The sequence below is a fragment of the Odocoileus virginianus genome, chromosome 1 (genome assembly GCF_023699985.2).
Source record: "Odocoileus virginianus isolate 20LAN1187 ecotype Illinois chromosome 1, Ovbor_1.2, whole genome shotgun sequence".
Lineage (NCBI taxonomy): Eukaryota > Metazoa > Chordata > Mammalia > Artiodactyla > Cervidae > Odocoileus > Odocoileus virginianus.
The window spans coordinates 1,553,716-1,575,637 of record NC_069674.1 but is presented as its reverse complement, the minus strand read 5'-3'; the positions used below and the strand labels follow the sequence as shown (position 1 = coordinate 1,575,637).

General features: G+C 45.6%; 1 protein-coding gene across 7 annotated transcripts in view; it reads right to left on the bottom strand.

The window, feature by feature from the left end:
• LMBR1 (limb development membrane protein 1) overlaps positions 1-21,922 on the bottom strand; it is a 131,549-nt gene that overhangs the window by 100,128 nt on the left and 9,499 nt on the right. For 4 of the 7 annotated variants that reach the window (XM_020888735.2, XM_020888734.2, XM_070479426.1 and 1 more), the window contains exons 2-4: positions 11,108-11,180; positions 8,587-8,626; positions 6,189-6,328 (exon numbers count right to left, since the gene is read on the bottom strand). In XM_020888735.2, the coding sequence (XP_020744394.1) occupies positions 6,189-6,328; positions 8,587-8,626; positions 11,108-11,180 (253 nt within the window). Of the gene's footprint in view, positions 1-6,188; positions 6,329-8,586; positions 8,627-11,107; positions 11,181-21,922 lie in introns of those variants that run through there. The other 3 variants (XM_070479586.1, XM_070479457.1, XM_070479486.1) reach the window with 3 other exon arrangements.

Here is a 21,922-nt window from a genome sequence, read left to right as displayed (position 1 = left end):
CAAGATGGCAAATGATTAACACATGAATACGGATACCATCACTGCCCTGGGGTAAGAGAAATCAACAGACATTCGGGGACTGCTAACTCTGACTCTGAAATGACACTACCTCCAGGGGACCCAAAACATCACCCTGGTCAGAGCAGGGGCTTGTGGAGGTCAGGGGGTCAAGGGAGTTTAGCTCAGGCTGCACACGTCTCACAGTGGGTCCCTGAACCTGTGCTGCAGTTCTTTCCCCAGTTCTGGAATGCCTAGCTGGAACGGACATGCTCAAATGCAGGCAGAATCCCCACACAGTTCCCCAACCTGCAGAATAAGAGCTATCACAGTGAGAAAGGCAAAGCAGAAGCCACTTGAGCCACCTCTAACCTGGAAACCATAACCCACCAGAAACCCCATGTTCTAAAGGTAAGGCGAGGATTAGGACAGCCATCGAGGACTTGAAAGACGAGAGGGGGCTGACTCTCACATCCCCCAGAGGGACCTTGGAGCATGACTGTGGGTTCTCAGCAGCTTAACCAGTGAGCGACTCTCAACCAGGGGGTGCTACAGTGAAGCTGCTGCGGCAGACACGGCTTCACTGTGAGGGCAAATGAATACATGTCCTGGTATCTGGTATGCCTACCGATGTGACAAAAGCTTTTTTCTCCATCCCTGGCCATGAGGCCTGCATTGGCAGGCGGGTTCTTCACCACTGGGGCCACCTGGGAAAGCCCACCCATGAGGCCCACCAGAAGCAGTCTGCTTTCAGCTGGCAAGGCAAACAACTCATCTTCACTGTCCTGACTTCGGGGCCCAGCTCCTCCTGGCCCTATGTCACAACTGAGTTTGGGGGGTCTCCATCACCATTCCCTTCCAGGGGACTGCACACTGCTCCACTACACAGATGACAGTACACTAGTCAGACCTAGTGAGCAAGCAGCAGCAACGACTCTAGACTTGTCGGAAGACACTCCAGGGCCCAGCGGTCTAGGTCCCAGCCCTTCTAGGCTGTGGCACCTGGCCTCTCCTACACCAAGGAGAGGCACACTGCTCGGGGCCTTCTTGGGATTTGGAAAGGAACATACGCCTTGCATGGGTGCGTCGCTCTGGCCCACTGCTAAGTGATACAGAAAGCTGCTGGTTTTGAGCAGGGCTCAAAACAAGAGAAGGCTCTGCAGCAGGTCCAGGCAGCTCTGCAGGCTGCTTTGCCCTTGGCCTTATGACCCAGCAGATCTAATGGTGCTGGAAGTGTCAGCAGCAGAGAGGATGATGTTCAGAGCCCATGACAAACCCTGGAGGGGAATCACAGCAAAGGCCCTTGGGATTTCGGGACAAAGTCCTGCCACCCCCATGCAGGTAACTACTACCTTCCCTCTGAGAAAGTTACTGGCTTGCTGTCAGGCTTAGTAGAGACTGAACACTTAACTGTGGGTCACCAAGTCACCATGCAACCTGAGTGAGCCATCATGAACTGGTGGGCGTGCCAAGCCATAAAGTCGATGTGCACAGCAACACCCCAACATCAGATGCAACTGGTGATCGTGCCTGAGCAGGCCCTGAAGGCATGAGAAAGCCACATGAAAGTGGCCCAGATGCCCACAGTCCCCACTTCTCTCCCCTAGCTGGACTGTACCTGTGGCCTGGTGGGCATTCCTTCTGATCAGCTGGCAGAGGAAGAGAAGATGGGGCCTGGCTTGCAGACGGGTCTGCCAAACATGCAGACACCGCCCCCAGGGGGACAGCCCTCCCTGGGACATCTACAAAGGCCAGCAGTGATGGAGAATCCTCCCGTTGGACAGGACTTTGGGCAGTGCACCTGACCACTCACTTTGCTCAGGAACAGCCAGACACATGATTATACATTCATACTGGCCTGTGGCTCAGCTGGAAGGTCAGGGACTTGGAAGGAGCATGACTGGAAAACCAGTAACAAGGAGATTTGGAAAAGAGGGGTGCAGACAGTCCACTTTGAATGGGAAAAAAATGTGAACTGATTTGCATCCCATCAAAAGGAGACCTCAACAGAGGAGTCTTATCATAGTAAAGTGGACAGATGACCTTGTCCTAGTCTCACAGAACCCATCAGCCTCCTCCCGGAGCCACCTGCCATCACCCAGGGAGTGCACGAAAGAGTGGCCACGGTGCCCAGGACGGAGGTTACGTGCAGCCACAGCAACGCAGACATACACTCTCCACAGCCGACCCGGCTCCTGTCACCACTGCCTTCAGCCTCACGCTGAACTACACCCTGGATGCTCCGCTGTGACAGTCTGGCCCCAATAATGCTTGTAACTTTAAAAAAACAAAGAAGCAAGCATATCTAAGGCTGACAAATCTTCAACCCCAAGACAATCTAAAGAAACAAACACTCCTTGGATGTCATCCACAAGATTACACACAACTACGAATTCAGAAGAGAAAGATAAATATGAAACTTTATGAAATTCACTACAAGCAGCTCTACCAAAAAACCAGAAGCAGAAACAGAGTGAGGCTCATGAAACCCTCGAGAACAACGTCCAGCACTGGCGGCTAGGACTTCCTAAGGCCTACCATGAGAATGTATCTAGAAGCAACATCGTAACTTAGGGGCTCCTCCTCTAGCTCCCCAACTTTCAGCCAACGTGGTCACTGGAGCTTAAAGCTACTGTTTACAGCTTACCCACTCATTAAACACACGTTTACTGGGCTACCACTACGTGGGAAGCACTTTTCTAAGCCCTAATTCATAAACAAAAAACAATGCCTGAGCTTACACCTCTTACATTATAACCAGAAGGCAACCAATACAAATACATTTACTTCCAACGTTAAGACTCCAGCATAAATACATAGCACATAGTGTACTGATAGTTCTTACTTTCAGTCCATTAAAAGAATAAACAAATGGCTATGATTAGATTATCTAAAGGTCATTAAGTATATCGTGCATTTTCTGTTTGGTAAAACTGGAAACAAAAGCCAGTTCCCTCATAATTATGGTTAGCCTGGATTGAGACCTGCACTTCTGGGAAAACACCTGGAGCCCAATCCTCAAAATGCATGCACCACAGAACCGACAGCCTTATGGAAAGCAAGGGCCAAAGGGAAGAGTCCTCAACAAGCATTTCAGACAACATGTGCCAAAAACATTTGCAAATCATATATTATCTAACTACTTGTTAGTAACAAACTGTTATCTGAAAGTAATTCACCAGAAAAATCACTGATAAATACATTTTTGAACCTGCCATTGAGAAATACAACTCACCTTACTTTCCAGGTTGTTTCTACCTTTCATAGTGACTTTCCAGTAGATGGCTTACTTTTTGTATCAATTTCAGTAAAGACCTTAATTTGCTTGAGTTCAATTGCTAAGCAACAAAAACGGAGTAATTATTCACTTGACAACTAGTCCTAACCTTACTGACTTCATCTTGTCTTCAGGCATCAGTGACTCCATTTGTTTCCAGTTCCAAAGGTGACAGAAAGCACAAGCCCAGGGTAAAATACCCGACAGACTAAAGTGTCAAAATTCTTCTTGTCAACAAACAGGATAAGCAGTATTAACAGACAACTGGGAAGGAGACATTTGCAATTAACCTGACAGTTAATACTTAAAAACTTGCAAAAATGGACACAAGAAATACAGGGGGGCAATTTACTGAAGAATAAATACAAATGACCAATAAATGTGCTTTGTAAATGCCTACCCTCACTAGTAATTAAAGAAATGTAAATTTAAAAGGGGAAATTTCCCATCTATTGAATTCCATTAGGGTTCCATTTCATTATTTATTCAGTTATGTGTTCACATGCACACACACAATATCCAAGGGTTTAGGTAACAGTATTCACAGTAATTCTCTGGATTGTGAGAATGTAATACTAATTTTCTTCACTACAAATTTTGCTTTCCAAATTTTCTACAGCAAATATGTATTTCTTTAAACACAAACACAAAGGGGTAAGAATAAAGGTAGTTATCTGTATAAACTCCAAATGGATTAAACAGTTATGTGCAAATAAAACCATTTTTTAAACAACAAAAAAAAAAGGAGTATTTGTCACATCTCATGAAGGGAGATCATCTTCTAAATACAAAAACAATTACAGAAACCAAAGAAAGAAAAAGACTGGACACATAAAAAGCAAAAAGCCTGCAACCAAAAACACAAAATTAAAAAGTAAAATAACCAGAAAAACATATTTACAAAAATCTGGTAAACAGCTGATGCGTTTCACACATAAAGAGATAACATAATTCAATATGGAAAAAAGTGGGCAAAAGACAATGAAACACATAAAAAAGATATATGTATTAGATCTCTGTATATGTTTTACAAATTTAAATGTTCTACCTCATTAAACATGTCCAGAAACTCACAGAGCCAAGATTGAAATTTAGATCTATTTTGCTTCAAAGCAATATACCACATTGCCAAAATAAGTGATTATTGTTTTAACCACATTAATTTTTAAATCAATTTTCACTCCAATCCCAAAGAAGGGCAATGCCAAAAAATGCTGAGAGCTACCATACAACTGTGTTCATTTCACATGCTAGCAAAGTAATGTTCAAAATCCTTCAAGCTAGGCTTCAACAGTACATGACAAGAGAACTTCCTGATATATACGCTGGATTTTGAAAAAGCAGAGGAACCAGAGATGTAATTGCCAACATTCACTGGATCATAGAGAAAGCAAGGAAATTCCAGGAAAATATCTACTTCTGCTTCATTGACTATGCTAAAGCTTTTGACTGTGTGGATCACAACAAAATGGGAAAATCCTAAAAGAGATGGGAGTACCAGGTCACCTTACTTACCTCCTGAGAAACTTATATGCAGGTTAAGAGGCAACAGTTAGAGCCAGATATGAAACAATGGACTGGTTCAAAACTGGGAAAGGAGTACATCAAGGCTATATGTTGTCACTGTGCTTATTTTACTTATATGCAGAGTACATCATGCAAAATGCTGGTCTGGATGAAGCACAAGCTGAAATCAAGATTGCCAGGAGAAATAACAATAACCTCAGATATGCAGATGATACCACTCTTATGGAAGAAAGCCAAGAGGAACAAAGAGCCTTCTGATGAAGGCAAAAGAGGAGAGTGACAAAGCTGGTGCTTAAAATTCAACATTCAGAAAACAAAGATCATTGCATCTGGTCCCATCACTTTGTGGCAAACAGAAGGGGGAAAAGTGGAAACAGTGACAGATTTTATCTTCTCGGGCTCCAGAATCACGGTGGACAACGACTGCAGCTCCTTGGCAGGAAAGCTATGACCAACCTAGACAGCATATTAAAGAGCAGAGACACCACTTTGCTGACAAAGGTCCACATAGTCAAAGCTATAGTTTTTCCAGTAGTCATGTATGTATGTAAGAGTTGGACCATAAAGAAGGCTGAGTGCCAAAGAATTGATGCTTCTGAATTGTGGTGCTGGAGAAGACTCTTGAGAGTCGCTTGGACAGCAAGGAGAGCAAACCAGTTAATACTAAAGGAAATCAACCCTGAATATTCATTGAGAGGACTGATGCTGAAGCTGAAACTCCAATACTTCGGTCACCTGATGAGAAGAACTGACTCAATGCAAAAGACCCTGATGCTGGGAAAGATTGAAGGCAGGAGAAGGGGGCGACAAAGGATGAAATGGTTGGATGTCATCATCGACTCAACTGACATAAGTATGAGCAAACTCCAGGAGATAGTGGATGACAGAGGAGACTGATGTACTGCAGGCCATGGGGTCGCAAAGAGTTAGACAAGACTTGCCAACTGAACAACAACAAAAACAAATTTTAAAGTCTGTCCTTGACAGAATAGTTTTTCCCCCTTCTATCACACATTCTGAAATGACTAAAGAAATTAACAGCAAATAAATAAAATAGAAACTATGGTAAGTTTTTCTTTTTTAAGGTCTGAAATGGAGGTTGAGTTCTGACATATCCAGATAAATCAAAATTCTCTTGCTAAATAATTAAATGAAAATGTATCTATCAAAATCACAGTATAAACGCTGCTTCTTATAGAAAAGCTTTTCACAACTAAGAATCAGACTAGTAAGTAAAATCTGATTTTCTGATTTTCTGAAGGACTCAAATAGTTAACTGAAGGAAGACCCATATTTTTATGGAAAATAAGAAAAGGAAAAATTTTAAATATAGTACAGTATAAAATAAAAACACTAATTGTGATTATATTAAGACATATATACTAACCATGAATCAGGGAGCCATTCAGCCACTGAATATAGTAGTTTTGAGGAAAAGAAAGCAGGATTTCATTGCTGATTATTGAGAAGGGTAGAAGCAAGACTGCTCCAGCCGACACTGCCAGAGTGAACGTGCTCAGAAACAACCTGGAAGAGGAGAGTCAATGTCACCAGTGACTGGAAAAAACAAAGACTACAGAAGTCATTCAAAAAGAACAGAACCAAACTCTTCAAGTTTTTAAATCCAAAAAGAATTAATGTGCATTTCATGGAGTATATGCAGTTGGAAAACAAATGATATACCTACGGTCCCAGAAGTTAAACTAGACCAACTCTAAAACTTACTCTGTGAAAAGACCATTAAGTCTACCAAGTCGGCCTAAAGCAGACATAGACTGGAGACAGAGTACTTCACACATTTTGTGAAGAATAAATTGTAGCCTCATTCTTCTTTTAAATTTAAGTATTTGTTTCACAATTGCATTTAATTAACAATGCTGGCAATATATGCTAAGAGCAACGCAACAACTGTTTCAGGTGAAAAAAATACTTGTGAAAACAGTACGAAAAACGACTTAAGGGTTATTTCTGGAAAAAAAACTTACAAAGCCATTGGTCTACTATCTCTTAAAATAGGTAAAGGTTAAATAAATTTATAATAAATTGTAGGAAACTATTAAACAATATTTAAAAGATGATTTTGTCATTTTTAAAAATAATATAGCTCAAAATGTGTAATATGGAAAATGTCTAAAATTAAGTTAAAAAGAAAAAGCACAGACAATAAATATAAACCATGCTCTCTCCCATCCCCTTCCCCCAACATGTATATTTTCACACAGGAAAAGAGGTACATTAAAAAAATCTAGCTTAATATATAACAACGCCTAGGAGAAGGCCCATAAGGGGCTTTCACTTTCTCAGTTATACACGTCCAAAATGCTTAAAATTTTATATCTAATTTTTAAAGTTTTTTGAAGACTAAAATGGCAAAGGAAAATGGAACCTCCCTCACTAAAATGAGAGATGAAATTTTAATATCCCTTCCATTAAATTTAATGTAGAAAGAATGTGAAAATACATGTAAGAAAATATAAGAAAAAAAAAATCATACTAAATGCTCAAAACACATCTAATAGAGTAACTTTGAGGCCAGTGCCATCTTGTGGCAACCAAGAGAAGTGTTTTCCTACTTAAAAGCCAAAGATAACCTCCCCTGTTTAGCAAATCACTGATAAATTTCTTACTGTAGACCATATGATACTTGTCAAAAATACAGTGCAACTCAAACACAGGAGAAGGCTTACAAAGTGGTTCTGCTGGACAGGCAGCCTGTTTCCTGGGAAAAGTGGGGACACATCATCCCAGGTGCACTGCCAACTCAGGCACCTACCCCAAGTAACCTCCTGTGACCTGCATCTCTGCCCTCCAACTGTGACGGCCACACTGCTCGTCCCTGACACCCACAGGCCCCGCTCCCAGGTCCTGCACGAGACTCCCAGCCCAGCCCCCCGAGCTCCCCTGGCCACGACAGGGCCCACACACTGTCAGGCTCACCCGCCTCTTCACAGGGAGCGGGCTCTCAGGCTCCGGGTGTCTGGGCAGCCAGCCCCCGCCCTCGGGGCCCCTCTGTGTCCTCTGCCCCATGAAGCCTTCCGAGCCCCTCTCCCTCTTGGCCCTCAGCACACTGGCCAGCAGCCCAGCTGTAAAGGCCCACCGTGGCTTCCAAGTCTAAAGCTGGGAGGTGTATGTGACCAAGGAGTAAGTGTATGAGGACACCAAATGTTTTTTAAATCAAAAGTTACCCAGAAATCCTGAATATATAGTCACCATAAATATAACAGTGGACCTTACGTCAAAAACCTTCTAGAAGGTATTGTGACTGGCCTTAGAGATACAAAACAGGGTCATACCATCTGCTGCCCTTGAGTGGCTATGAGAACTATCCATAAAAGGCTGATGTGGCAGAGCTAAATGCCAACAAAGCGTCCTCAAAGTAGGGCCCTGAGTCAAGCTAGAAAATGCAGACATGGTGACTGCTTATACAGCGGCAGAAAAGTGTTCCTCAGAACTGAAGGCAGTTCTAGAAACGTCACCTTCTGAAATGCAGCACACTCTGACGACAGAGCCAACAGGACTTCATGGTCTGGGCTGAGAGAGGTTGAGAGATGACCAAGAGCTTCTGTTGGCTCCTTAAGCAAGCAAATTTCAACAGATAATCAGTCCAGAATTATCCATGTGTTTGCTTACATGTAGTTTCTTAAAAAAGCTGCTGTAATACTTTAAAGTTGCTGTAATACTTTAGGTGAATTTTTTCAATATTTCTGCCCAAAGGGCAGAATTAAGTTTTGAAAATTCAGGACTCTAGAATTAGAAACACAAGAACTGAACATTAAAATACATACGAAATCCTGTTGACTATGGCATCTTCATCTTCTTGTTCATCTGCAAAAATGTTCAAGGCATTAATATTTTTATCTTCCAACAAAATGCTTCATTAATTTAATAAAACATAAAATATAAACCTGAAGAAGCAGTTTTCCAAATCTAAATCTCACTAAATCAGATAGGATAGAACATGGTTAAAGAACAAGAAGAGTCTTTTGACTGATAAAAAAATCCAGATTAACAGAACTCCCATATGTAAATTAAAATCTTCCAAATGCTTAGTGCTCAGGGAAATAAAACTCAGCAGAACCTTGGAACCACATTCAGGTTGACTATTAATACAAAGTCAGTGAAACTGCTAATGAATGAAATTTTATGATTGATAATGTGTGTTAGTAGCTCAGTTGTGTCCAATTCTTTGTGACCCCCTGGTCGGTGGCCTGCCAGGCACCTCTGTCCATGGGATTCTCCAGGCAAGAACACTGTAGTGGGTTGCCATTCCCTGCTCCAGGGGATCTCCTGACCCAGGGATCAAACCCAGGTCTCCTGCATTGCAGGCAAATTCTTCACCATCTGAGGCACCAAGGAAGCCCCTGGCTGATAATAGCCAAAAAAAATTTACTATAAAATTAAAATTCAGAATCTCAGAACTGACACACTTTTCTGTAATCTGAGCCTATTGTTAGTAATGTTAAGAATAAGGACTTTACCCTAAACCACGCTGCACACCACTGCCTCGACACGGCATCATCTTGTTCCAGGTACAGAGAGAAATACACCACACTCTGTCTTTTTCAAGAAGCAGATGGCCCTTGCTCTGGTACTTCCTCACCCTACCCTCTCCCTCTCTCATGGCGCTTGGCCATCTTTTTAGTCCTCCCACATAATCTTACCAGCTAAGGAAACTATGATCCAATTACAAAAATATTACACAACACCCCAGCCCTTCTTTCTCCTCAGTACCTCACTGGGGTTGTCCTCAAAGGCTCTCTGTGTGGGTCTCTGGAATTCTGAGGGCCCACCTGCTTCAGTGACAAGGGCATATTTGGGCCATTCTCTTAGTCCAAACTCTATTCTTAATTACTGGAGAGACCACAAAATACTTCTACAACCAGAGAGACCACAAAGTATCATTGTCACAATTAATTTTTATATTGTTGCACCTACATCTAATCAACCACAACACCTTGAAGAGCATTTTAACAGCTTCACATACATTTCAGCTCTATCGCCAACACTCTACCACCCGGCCCAGGGTCTGCATCACTCTTCTGTGACTGCTCTAAACACACCTAGTAAGTCTCCTGTTTTCCCGCTCATCATCCCCTCATTTCCTCTAAAACAACACACTGTCCATTCATTCCCTCTCTCTCGTTCAATGCACATAGTTTATGAAGCCAGATGCCAAGATATCTTTTAAAGCAGCTAAGATACTGTCTTGGATCCCAGGTCGTCAAAATTTTGAGAGATTAAGGAATCCAAAGAGTATTTCAGTGCAGTCACAAAGCCAAGCAGTGCACTACAGCAAGCACTATTTCCTGATTTCTTTAAAAATTCTTAAAGTTTAATATGATAACATAAGGAATCTTTAATATACGAAACCCTTAAATATTCACATGGCACCTACTATTAGCATCACAAGTGGAAATCTTGTGATTTCAAAGAAGTAGCTCAAATTTAACAGACTTCAGTAAAGTAACTACTTTAGTTATTTTATAAAAAAAAACAATGGTTAGTTACTTACAAAACTCTGGCATACAAATCTGTGAATAAGTCAGCACAAAATTCATTTTAAAAAAAGATATAATGGTCCCCCTGGTGAGATAAGGATACATATGAAAAAATAAAACAATAACATAATACATAATTGAATATTAAATGGTATTATGCATGCGTGCTAAGTCGCGTCAGTCACATGGGACTCTTTGTGACCCTGTAGACCGCAGCCCACCAGAATCACCTTGGCTCCTCTGTCCGAAGGTATTCTCCAGACAAGAATACTGGAGTGCCACGCCCTCCTCCAGGGGATCTTCCTGACCCAGGGATCGAATCTTATGTCGTATTTACATGTCTGCATTGGCAGGCGGGTTCTTTACCACTAGCACCATCAGGGTATTATGGAGACTCTAAATTCTATACCACTTTAGAAAGCAACAGTATTCTGGTAGTGAGAGAAAGAATGGGGTGGGGGTGATGGGGGTGAGTATGTTCAAATTCAGAGCCGAGGAACCAAACATCCTCATAAAGTCTGGAATTTCCCAGACACTGAAGAGCCCTGGACTATTCTTAGTTGAATATAAGAAGGAGGATAAACAAGGGCTCAGGGCTAAGAAGTAGACCTGGGTCTGACTACTGACCCTGCAAGTAGTCAGATTCCCTGGAGGTTATTTTTAGTGCTCTTAGTATCAGGCAACTGCTTGCTTCAATCGCAGGCACAATGAGCACACTAACCGTGCTGATGCGTAGCGTGCAGCCACGGAACAAGTCTAGGCCACATGGCATTAGAGGCAGAGCGTTCATCACAGTGTGTCTGCTCACCTGATTTTCTCTTGTATCTTGTGATGATGAAATAGGAGACGATGTAGAGAATAGCAAAAAGAAGGAAACAGATCTGAAACAAAACAAATTTAACACATTTACATTTTTTGCATACCTTTTTAGGTAAAACAAAACACATCTTTGGCATTTATAAGGAAAAATAATTTAATCTGTTACATAGTAAAAATTTTAGCTAATAAAAAGTATTATGAAGTATTAACTTATACAAGCTAGTCAGGTCAGTTTAAAACCATTCCCAAAAAAAAGCCCAATGGACATTTTTCTTTTCATAACTTGACCAAGTTGTTTTAAAATCATGGAACTATTAAGAACGAGACCATCACTGGCAATTTTGAAAAGCAAACTCATGCGATGCTACTATCCCCACCAAATATTAAAATACACTCTAAAGTTTCAATAACACTTAAAGAGTATGCTGGCACCGAAACCTAACAGATCAAAGATTTAGATTCAATTATAGAAAAATGTGGACTCCCTGGTGTTACAGTGGATAAGAATCTGCCTGCCAACACGACATGGTTCAATACCTGGTCCAGAAGACACAGGTGTCATAGAGCCACTAAGCCCATACACCCTCGCTCTGAGCCCAGGAGCTGCAAGTACTGAGCCTGAGCGCTAGAGTCTGCGAGGCACAGCCGCTGAGCCCATATGCTGCAGTCGCTGAAGCCCGAGTGCCTGGAGCCCATGCCCCACCAGAGAACCCACCACAGTGAAAAGCCCATCTGCCACAACGAAGAGCAGCCCCTGCTCACCGCAACTAGAGAAAGCCCACGCAGAGCAACAAAGAGCCCCACGCACAACCAAAATCCAAAAAGAATTTGTTTTAATTTTTGTAAATTTACATACCATGGTTATACAAACAAGAGGCCTCACAAATCAATGTGGGGCTGAGGATTATTCAATAATTATACCACATATCAAAACAAACAGCAGGTGCACAAAAAGTTTTTCAATATTAAAGTCCTTTAATTTCTATCTTATCTCGGGTATGGCAGGCAAAAAAGATGGGTGAAGGAATGGGAGACCTCATGACAGTTAACGACCAAATATGCTTGAAATAAAGGCTTAATGCAACTGTGGACCATACCAGAAATATTTTGAAGACTCTCAAATGAAACCATTCCAGGGGATGATAAAGCCGAGAGATCTCCCCTGTGCATGGATTTCTGAAGAAGGGCTGGTGGCCATAAGACGGAGAACGACCTTGGACTAGGCAGTAAATAGCCACTGCGCAGGGTTGTGATGTGATCTGACACACTGCAAAGGGTTTAGTCCAGTCACAGTGTGGAAACTAAACTAGGAGGGGAGATGACAGGGGCAGGGAGAACAACCAGTCACAGTGTGGAAACTAGACTAGGAGGGGAGATGACAGGGGCAGGGAGAACAACCAGTCACAGTGTGGAAACTAGACTAGGAGGGGAGATGACAGGGGCAGGGAGAACAACCAGTCACAGTGTGGAAACTAGACTAGGAGGGGAGATGACAGGGGCAGGGAGAACAACCAGTCACAGTGTGGAAACTAGACTAGGAGGGGAGGGGAGATGACAGGGGCAGGGAGAACAACCAGTCACAGTGTGGAAACTAGACTAGGAGGGGAGATGACAGGGGCAGGGAGAACAACCAGTCACAGTGTGGAAACTAGACTAGGAGGGGAGATGACAGGGGCAGGGAGAACAACCAGTCACAGTGTGGAAACTAGACTAGGAGGGGAGATGACAGGAGGGGAGATGACAGGGGCAGGGAGAACAACCAGTCACAGTGTGGAAACTAGACTAGGAGGGGAGATGACAGGGGCAGGGAGAACAACCAGTCACAGTGTGGAAACTAGACTAGGAGGGGAGATGACAGGGGCAGGGAGAACAACCAGTCACAGTGTGGAAACTAGACTAGGAGGGGAGATGACAGGGGCAGGGAGAACAACCAGTCACAGTGTGGAAACTAGACTAGGAGGGGAGATGACAGGGGCAGGGAGAACAACCAGTCACAGTGTGGAAACTAGACTAGGAGGGGAGATGACAGGAGCAGGGAGAACAACTAGGACCCACTCAGTAATCCAGAGGAGAGGTCACCTAGACTCTGCAGTGCAGGTGATGAGGAGGGAGGTTTTGAAAGCAAACTTGACAGGACTTGCAGGGATAAACATCGGGTTCTTGGCCTGAGAAACTGGAAAGACAGAGTTGCCATTTCCTGAGTCAGGGAAGATTACAAGAGGAGTACTTCTGGGGTAGAAATAAGAAGCAGAGTTTACACTGTCTAATTCTCAACATATATTATTCACCCAGGAGAGGAGAGGTTGAATGGGCAGTTGGATATAAAAAATCTGTGCAGTCCAGGAGGAGAGGCCCAGCTCAGGGGAAGAAAAGACTCAGCAGCAGGAGACAGTATCTAAAGCCATCAGACTAGGTGAGCTTTCCACTGTAGTGGGGAGTGTAGGAGAGAAGAGAGGTCTGAGATCAGAGCCCTGGGCTCTCCAGTATTTAGAAGCCAGCTCGACAGAAGGAAACAGCAAAAGCTGATGGAGAAGCAGCTGTAAAGAAAAGACTGATGTACTGAAAGCCAAGTGAAGAGAGTTTATCTAGGAAAACAGAATTATCGACCGTGTCAAATGTTGCTGACAGGTCAAGTAAGATGAGGACTGAGAACTGACAACTGGATTTAGCAACATGGAGGTCATGGGCGACCTTGACAAGAGCTGTTTTTCTGGAAGGGTGGAGACAAAACCCTGACTGAAATGAAATGGATCAAGAAGGGAGAAAAATGGAACAAAATCAAAGTAGTTCTTTTCAGGAGTTTTATAATAAAGGGCAGCAAACAAAGGAAATGTGAAACAGACTGTTGACAGGGATTTTTTTAACATGAGAGAAGTTACACAATTGTTGGAGTGATCTACTGCTTACTCACTAATGCAACAAAGGCAGAATCTCTGAAGAAAGGTACTCAAGTTGAGGGGCCACAGACACAAATTTATGCACAGTAAAAAGGAGGAGGAGGAAAGGCAGGAGCCGAGAACATCTGAGTCCCACTGCAGGCCGGAAGTAGATGGTGGTGGCAGCGTGAATGGTTTCTATTTTCTCAGTGAAAGAGAAACAAGCACATCAAATGAATCACCCATGAGGGTGGGGCAAGACATATGCAGGTCACACAGGATAATCGGAGGTAAATGTCGTGGAGAAACACCATAGAAGTGGTGTTTAAAGTTTAAACAAATGTTTAAAGAAATGGTCTTTAACGTTCCAGACAAGCCCAAGCCAAAACTCGAAGCAACACAGGAAGCCTGACGATGCTACACAATGTGAGACGAGAGCTTGATCCTTAGATGCTGAGGCAGGTGTGGGCTGAGCGCCCATGACCCATCACAGGCGTGATGACTGGAACAGGTACCTGTCTCACTGTATTCTCACTGGTTCATTGAACCCATGGTAGGCCAGGCGCAAGTGGGGAAGCGGGAGGACAACTCAAGGAGTCGCAGGAACCGCAGGCACATTTGTGCTCTCCTGACTGGCAGAGCAGCCGCAGCAGCGGACGTGCGGTCCCCTCTCCTCTCGTGGTCGGCCCAGCGGACACACCGAAACGCAGCCAGGACATACGGCAAGGGCTTGTTCAGGAGGAGCTCACATATGCTTTCAGAACAACAGTGGCCGGCGGCCAGGCGGGCCCATCGTGGTGTGCACGTGCAGTGCTGTCCGTGAGCTCAGCTGTTACACAAGCATGTATTTACAACACGTGGGGCCAGAGAGCCTGACCACTGCCACCTGGCCAGCTGCTCGCTCCCTGCATTCCACCCCCGCAGGGCCTCTCAACTGCACAGTCTACATGCAGCCTGTGTTCCACAGTGTTCCCCTGGCGAGCAACCCGGACCTCACAGGACAGGCCTCCACGGCACACGGCTCCAGGTCTGGGACAGGCCTCCACAGCACACGGCTCCAGGTCTGGGACAGGCCTCCACACTACACGGCTCCAGGTCTGGGACAGGCCTCCACAGTACATGGCTCCAGGTCTGGGACAGGCCTCCACAGCACACGGCTCCAGGTCTGGGACAGGCCTCCACAGCACACGGCTCCAGGTCTGGGACAGGCCTCCAGGGTACACTGTTCCAACTGTGGGACAGGCCTCCACAGTACATGGCTCCAGGTCTGGGACAGGCCTCCACGGCACACGGCTCCAGGTCTGGGACAGGCCTCCACGGCACACGGCTCCAGGTCTGGGACAGGCCTCCACGGCACACGGCTCCAGGTCTGGGACAGGCCTCCACGGTACACTGTTCCAACTGTGGGACAGGCCTCCACAGTACACGGCTCCAGGTCTGGGACAGGCCTCCACAGTACACGGCTCCAGGTCTGGGACAGGCCTCCACGGTACACTGTTCCAACTGTGGGACAGGCCTCCACAGTACACGGCTCCAGGTCTGGGACAGGCCTCCAGGGTACACTGTTCCAACTGTGGGACAGGCCTCCACAGTACACGGCTCCAGGTCTGGGACAGGCCTCCACAGTACACGGCTCCAGGTCTGGGACAGGCCTCCATGGTACACTGTTCCAACTGTGGGACAGGCCTCCACAGCACACGGCTCCAGGTCTGGGACAGGCCTCCAGGGTACACTGTTCCAACTGTGGGACAGGCCTCCACAGTACACGGCTCCAGGTCTGGGACAGGCCTCCACGGTACACTGTTCCAACTGTGGGACAGGCCTCCACAGTACACGGCTCCAGGTCTGGGACAGGCCTCCACGGTACACTGTTCCAGCTCTGGGACAGGCCTCCACAGTACACGGCTCCAGGTCTGGGACAGGCCTCCATGGTACACTGTTCCAACTGTGGGACAGGCCTCCACAGTACACGGCTCCAGGTCTGGGACAGGCCTCCACAGTACACGGCTCCAGGTCTGGGACAGGCCTCCACGGTACACTGTTCCAACTGTGGGACAGGCCTCCACAGTACACGGCTCCAGGTCTGGGACAGGCCTCCAGGGTACACTGTTCCAACTGTGGGACAGGCCTCCACAGTACACGGCTCTAGGTCTGGGACAGGCCTCCACAGTACATGGCTCTAGGTCTGGGACAGGCCTCCACAGCACACGGCTCCAGGTCTGGGACAGGCCTCCACGGTACACTGTTCCAGCTCTGGGACAGGCCTCCACAGTACACGGCTCTAGGTCTCGGACAGGCCTCCACGGTACACTGTTCCAGCTCTGGGACAGGCCTCCACAGTACACGGCTCTAGGTCTGGGACAGGCCTTCACAGTATACCTCTGCATCAATCAGCCCACATTTGTATCCATGTACATGGGCTTCCCTTGTAGCTCAGTTGGTAAAGAATCTGCCTCCAGTTCAGGAGACCAAGGTTCAATTCCTGGATTGGGAAGATACCCTGGAGAAAAAAATGGCAACCCACTCCAGTATCTTTGCCTGGAAAATCTCATGGACAGAGGAGCCTGATGGGCTGCAGCCCATGGCATCGCAAAGAGTTGGGCACGACTGAGTGACTAACACTTATCCCAGAGGGGGCCCCTCCCAGCTCAGGCCCCCTTCGGGTTCTTCACACTTTCAAAATGGGGTCTCCCATGCTATCCCACCACTTCTCTCAGTAAGGACCCACAAAGCCCTCCACAGGCACTGGGCCCACCCCTTCACCTTCAGAAAGGGGACTTCTGTGGCGTTCGCAGCTCACATCACGAGTCTGTGTCTCCGGGGTCACGGCCTGCATGGCAAGCCCGCGTGCCCACCCAACCTCTTGCTGTGGGCACGGATACTGCCGCCCCACTCCCAGCTGCACAATGGGCCTCACTAACAGGCAGGGATCTGCAGTCTCACAAAGTTCTACACGCTCGGTCTCAGTGAGGGGTGAGTGGTGATAGACACCAACCAGTCTATTTCATCCCCAGAACAAACAATACCATTCACCCCTGATTCCAGATTCACAAAAGCCATGCTGCCAAGGATTCCCCTTGCCTTTGCCGCAACCACTTACCCAAATCGACCAACTCCACCTGAGCATATGGTCGATACATTGTGAACTCACTCACACTGGGGGCCACTTGAGGATGCCCCCTCGAGGATGCCCCTTGGGCCACAGGCTTCTCGTGCTTCCCTTTCTGCTGCACCGCAGGCCTCACTGCCAACCAGGGACGCGCGGGTCTCACAATGCTCGTGGTCACGGTCGCTCATGACCTCCCTGTCAGGGGAGCTGGGTCCTCAGGGCGTGCGTCTCGTGCTCCAGCGCACGCAGACGCTGCTCCAGCGAGTCTCTGCAACTCGTGCAGCTGTGCGGCATCACAGAGGGCACCGTCCACACCCGCCTTCAGGGCGGTCGGGAACACCCACCGCAGAGTGCCAGTGAGAGAGCTCCCTTCAGGCAGGCTGGTAAAGAGTCGAAGCAGAAGGCCCCTTTAAGGAGGAGGCAAACATTCTTTCTTTTCCACATTCTTTTGTCTTGGACACATACAGTATCTCTTGTTCAAAGACAGGCTTTTTTGTAACTCAGAAGGTACGTTAACGGAGAAAGTCTAGGTAAAACTTCCACAGCCTTGAGCTCTGGGTTAACCGGTTCCTTCTGGCTAATCTTGTGCTGATGTCATCCCAGGATGTATGTTACGGGAAAAGGTCTGGGCAAAATTTTTACAGCCTTCACGTATTTTTTCTATTCTCAGCAGCTAGCAGAAAAGTATATAATGCTCTGCCTAAACTAGCAAGGAAGGTAATCTTTCTACCCCCTTCTTATGTCTATGTCAGAAACTTTTTCTGTCACTATCACTTTAATAAAATTTCTACTACACAAAGCTCTGAGTGACTGAGACTGTCTTTGGTCCCAGGGTTAAATCTTCTTCGGAGACCATGAATCTGTTGGAATACCGTTCACTGCATGTGTAAGCTATCACTACCATCCTGGGGGCTCGTCCAGAATCCCAAGACAAGGTCCAGCTACCATCCTGGGGGCTAAGCTATAAGCTAGCACCAGCAGCAGGCCATGCCACCTCGTTGAACAAACGGGAACTCCCCGCCTGTAACACCTTCTAAATGGTAACCAGTGAACTGTCCACTGCTTCCCAGTCTCCCACAAGGGGCCATGCCGAGAGGACCTCGGCCACCTGGTACCACATGCTCTGTGGTGGCCTAAAGCTCCTCTACCTGCTGGGTATCCTGTTGACTACGCCAACTGCCTCGCTGGTCACACTGTTTGCTGAACCAGGGGAGGCAAGGTGCGAGCGGGAAGCTGGAAGGAAGCTCGAGGGGCTGTAGGAGCTGCAGACATGTTTGCTCTCTAACGGCAGGCCCAGCAACCATAAGGCAGCCATAACGCGCACAAGGGCTCTTCAGGTAGAGCTTACATATGTTTACAGGACAGAAGGGGCCCACGACCAAGCGGGTACCTCGGGCCGCCTGTGCATTGCTGAAAGTGCTCTGGGCTGTTACATAACCATGTACTTACAAAATGGGGGCGAGAACGAGAGGCTCTAGGACAGGAGAGCCTGACCATCACAACTTGGCCAATTCCTCTTTCCCTATCAAACCCTGTTCTCTCTCCTCCGCTTTATGGCCTCTACCTGTGGACTTGCACTTTTCACCACCACTCACTCACTCTTCAACCACTTAGCTCACTTCACACCCACCTAACAACTCAAAGCACGTCTGGCAGCAGTCAGTGATGAACCAGCAGCCAAACCACACTTCATGATTTCACCTGCCCTTGAAGCAGCACCCTGACAGCAGCGATCTTCCTCCTTCTCTGACTCTGCTCCCAGACTCCATCACTAACTGGCTTCCCCTTTCCTGCCGGCCTTCAAACATTCTTCTTGTCTGTGATTTCTTTGTAGAGCCAGAATCTTCTCCCAGGGTTTTAACCACCATGCCTCAGAAACCCCTAGACCACTGTTTGAGAACCACTGGTTTAGGGTATTAGCAAGAGTGAGTGAAATAATGGGCCACAAAACCTCAATGGATTGGGAGAAAAGTGAACCCAAGTGATGGACAGGAGTGGACATGCCAATCCAGAGTTCCTGGGAAAGAAGCAGCTGCAGAAAAAGGACTTGCCCAAGGAAGTTGGAAGAATAGAAAGCTGTGATTAAAGCATGCTTCAGGATTTCTTTTTAATTAGTAAGTAAAGCTGGTATAGAAGAGTAGTCTCAGGAGTCCCAAGATGTTTTTGCAGCGAAGTGGTAGATGAGAAGTCATGAACGTTAATGGACAAACAGAAATCAAGGAACCAAAATGCATGGCATGAGATGGAAAAGACTAATGGAAAGCAACCCATCTGAGAGTAGAGTAAGGCTAACAATTATAAAAACAAATGTACATTCTACTACTTTGGAAATAAAAGTTTCTATGAATATAAACTGTATCAAACTGGAACAAAACAATCACAGAACTGTTCAGACTATTTCTCTAGCTCCAAAGATGGGACCAGGAGCAGGTGCTCCTTCTCAGATGAGCACATCTTTAGCAGAGACAGACCCACAGGGACGCATGAAATGAGAACAAGGCATGGCAGTGCCTCCTATTCTCCTCCCTCCAGAGGGACAAAAGGAAATGCCTAACCAAACAAGGAGTCACCGCAGCTCCTCAGCTCTAAAGGTGAGGCGTGCTGGTGAAAAGGGAGAGGACGGCCCCCTGAGAAGATGAGCTCTTCTCCCCCGGACAGGAGGGGGGCGCAAGGCTAACCGAGCCTGCCACAGCAGCACGTGCACCTCAGCTCTCTGCCAGCTGCCCCGCAGCAGCCCTCACTGGGGCCTCAGTCCTGATGCTGAACAAGAATGGCTAGGCATCTGGAAGCTGAGTTCCCAGTCACAGGTAACCTAATAGAGGTATTCCTAAAGTTTGCCTTATATCACTTCAGCTTTTGGAAAGAAAAAAAAAGTGAAAAGCGAAAATCTCCTTCAGCTCAGCATATCCTACTAAGCATTACAGAGGCAGTTTCCACCCCAACCGTGAGCAGCCCCACCCAGCTCCTTCCTCCCCCGGGACCACACTCAGCTTCTCTGCATTGAGCCGTCACAGCTGGGAACGGTGTCTGTGAGCATCTGGGCTTCATCGATTTATTTTGTGTGTCTGTGAGCAAGTGACTGCTTCTCTGCTCTGTGCCATTTCAGCTTAGGAAGGCTTTCCTAGGACACTTTTTCTTTCACAAGTTGGAAAAACTCTATAATATTAAATTGTTACAAGCAAATATACTTAAATTCCAGGTGAAAGATTTGAATCTAAATTCAAACTAGTGCATTAGAATCAAACTGTACTACAAGTTTTTCATTTAAGACTGATGGGCTTCTGCTAATTTAAGATGACTACAGGAACAAATATCGTAAGACTAATGGGTACAAATGGCCTCAAGGAGAGCTACCACTGAAGGGTTTCTAACAAAATCCTGGGAGAGGACACAAGTAAACTGTAACTAAGCCAATAATCTCATCCTTTAGCAGAGCAACAGACCTGGCTTTACCTTAAAGTTGCGAAGTCAGAAATTAGAGATGCTCAGTATCCTTTAAGTGAACCAAAAGGTAACGAAAATTAAAATGATAATTCTTTCAAATTACCTTAAGAGCCAGACTATGTAGTAAAACACAAAACACAAATAGTTACAAAAATAACATAATAAAGATGAAACATATTAAAATCATAATTGTAAATAAAACAAACTATAAAAGGAAACTCTCAGATTAAGACATAGCTAAAATAAAGTGACTCGAGGCATGAAAACAGAACGATATACAAAAACACACCAAGTGGATGCTAACAACAAAGATAGTTACAATGTCACATTCTTTTCCCCTCAGACAAGGCTGCGGAGTTAAGACAAAGTGTTAAGACAAACTGGGGCACTCTGTCGACAATGGGATAACCCATAATGAGGAAATAATCTTCATGCATCAAAAGGCGCAGCACCAAAATACATTTTTAAAAACTAAATATGCAACAAATAATAAAGCACTATTTTACGAGCATGCTAAATCACTTCAGTCAGTCATATCCAACTCTTTGCGACCCCATGGACTGTAGCCCACCAGGCTCCTCTGTCCCTGGGATTCTTCAGGCAGAAATACTGGAGTGGGTTGCCATGCCCTCCCTCCAGGGGAGCTTCCCCACCCAGGGACTGACCCCAGGTCAATCCGAATTGCAGGCGGATTCTCTACTGACTGAGTCAGCAGGGAAGCCCCAAGTGCCCCATATTCTAGCACTCCACTTCCCAAGCCCCTCACAACTATGAGAAAATTCTGGCTCTGTGGATTTGCCTATTTTGGATATTTCATATAGAAGAATCATACAATATCTGACTTTTTGTGTTTGGCTCCTTCCACTAAGCATGTTTTCAAAGTTAAACCATGTTGCAACATGTATAAATACATCATTCCTTCAGACTTTTTATAGAAAAATAAACCCCTATTTGATGAAAAACACATTGTGTTCTTGTTGCTAGCAGCTACAAGCATTCTGTTCAGATACACTTTCACATGTACCCAAGGATATATGTACAAAGATGTTTATTGCTTCACTGTAATTGCAACAAACCACCTTTCAAAACAAAGAAGACAAAATGACCAGTGCTCTATTTCCACAATTAATTTGAATACAAAACACATGCTAATATCTACTCTTCTAACAGTTACTAACTAGCCCTATCACAATAAATTGCCCAATGTCTTTCAACTTGTGCTTTAACAAAGAAAAAACAGTATCTCCTCACAAAAAAAATAACACTGAGACATTTAACAAGGAGTAAATATTCCAGCTCTCAAGATGAACACAGCAAATTTCTGGTTCATTAATGTCATCTACAATACTACACTTTATTACTTGTTCTTCAGATT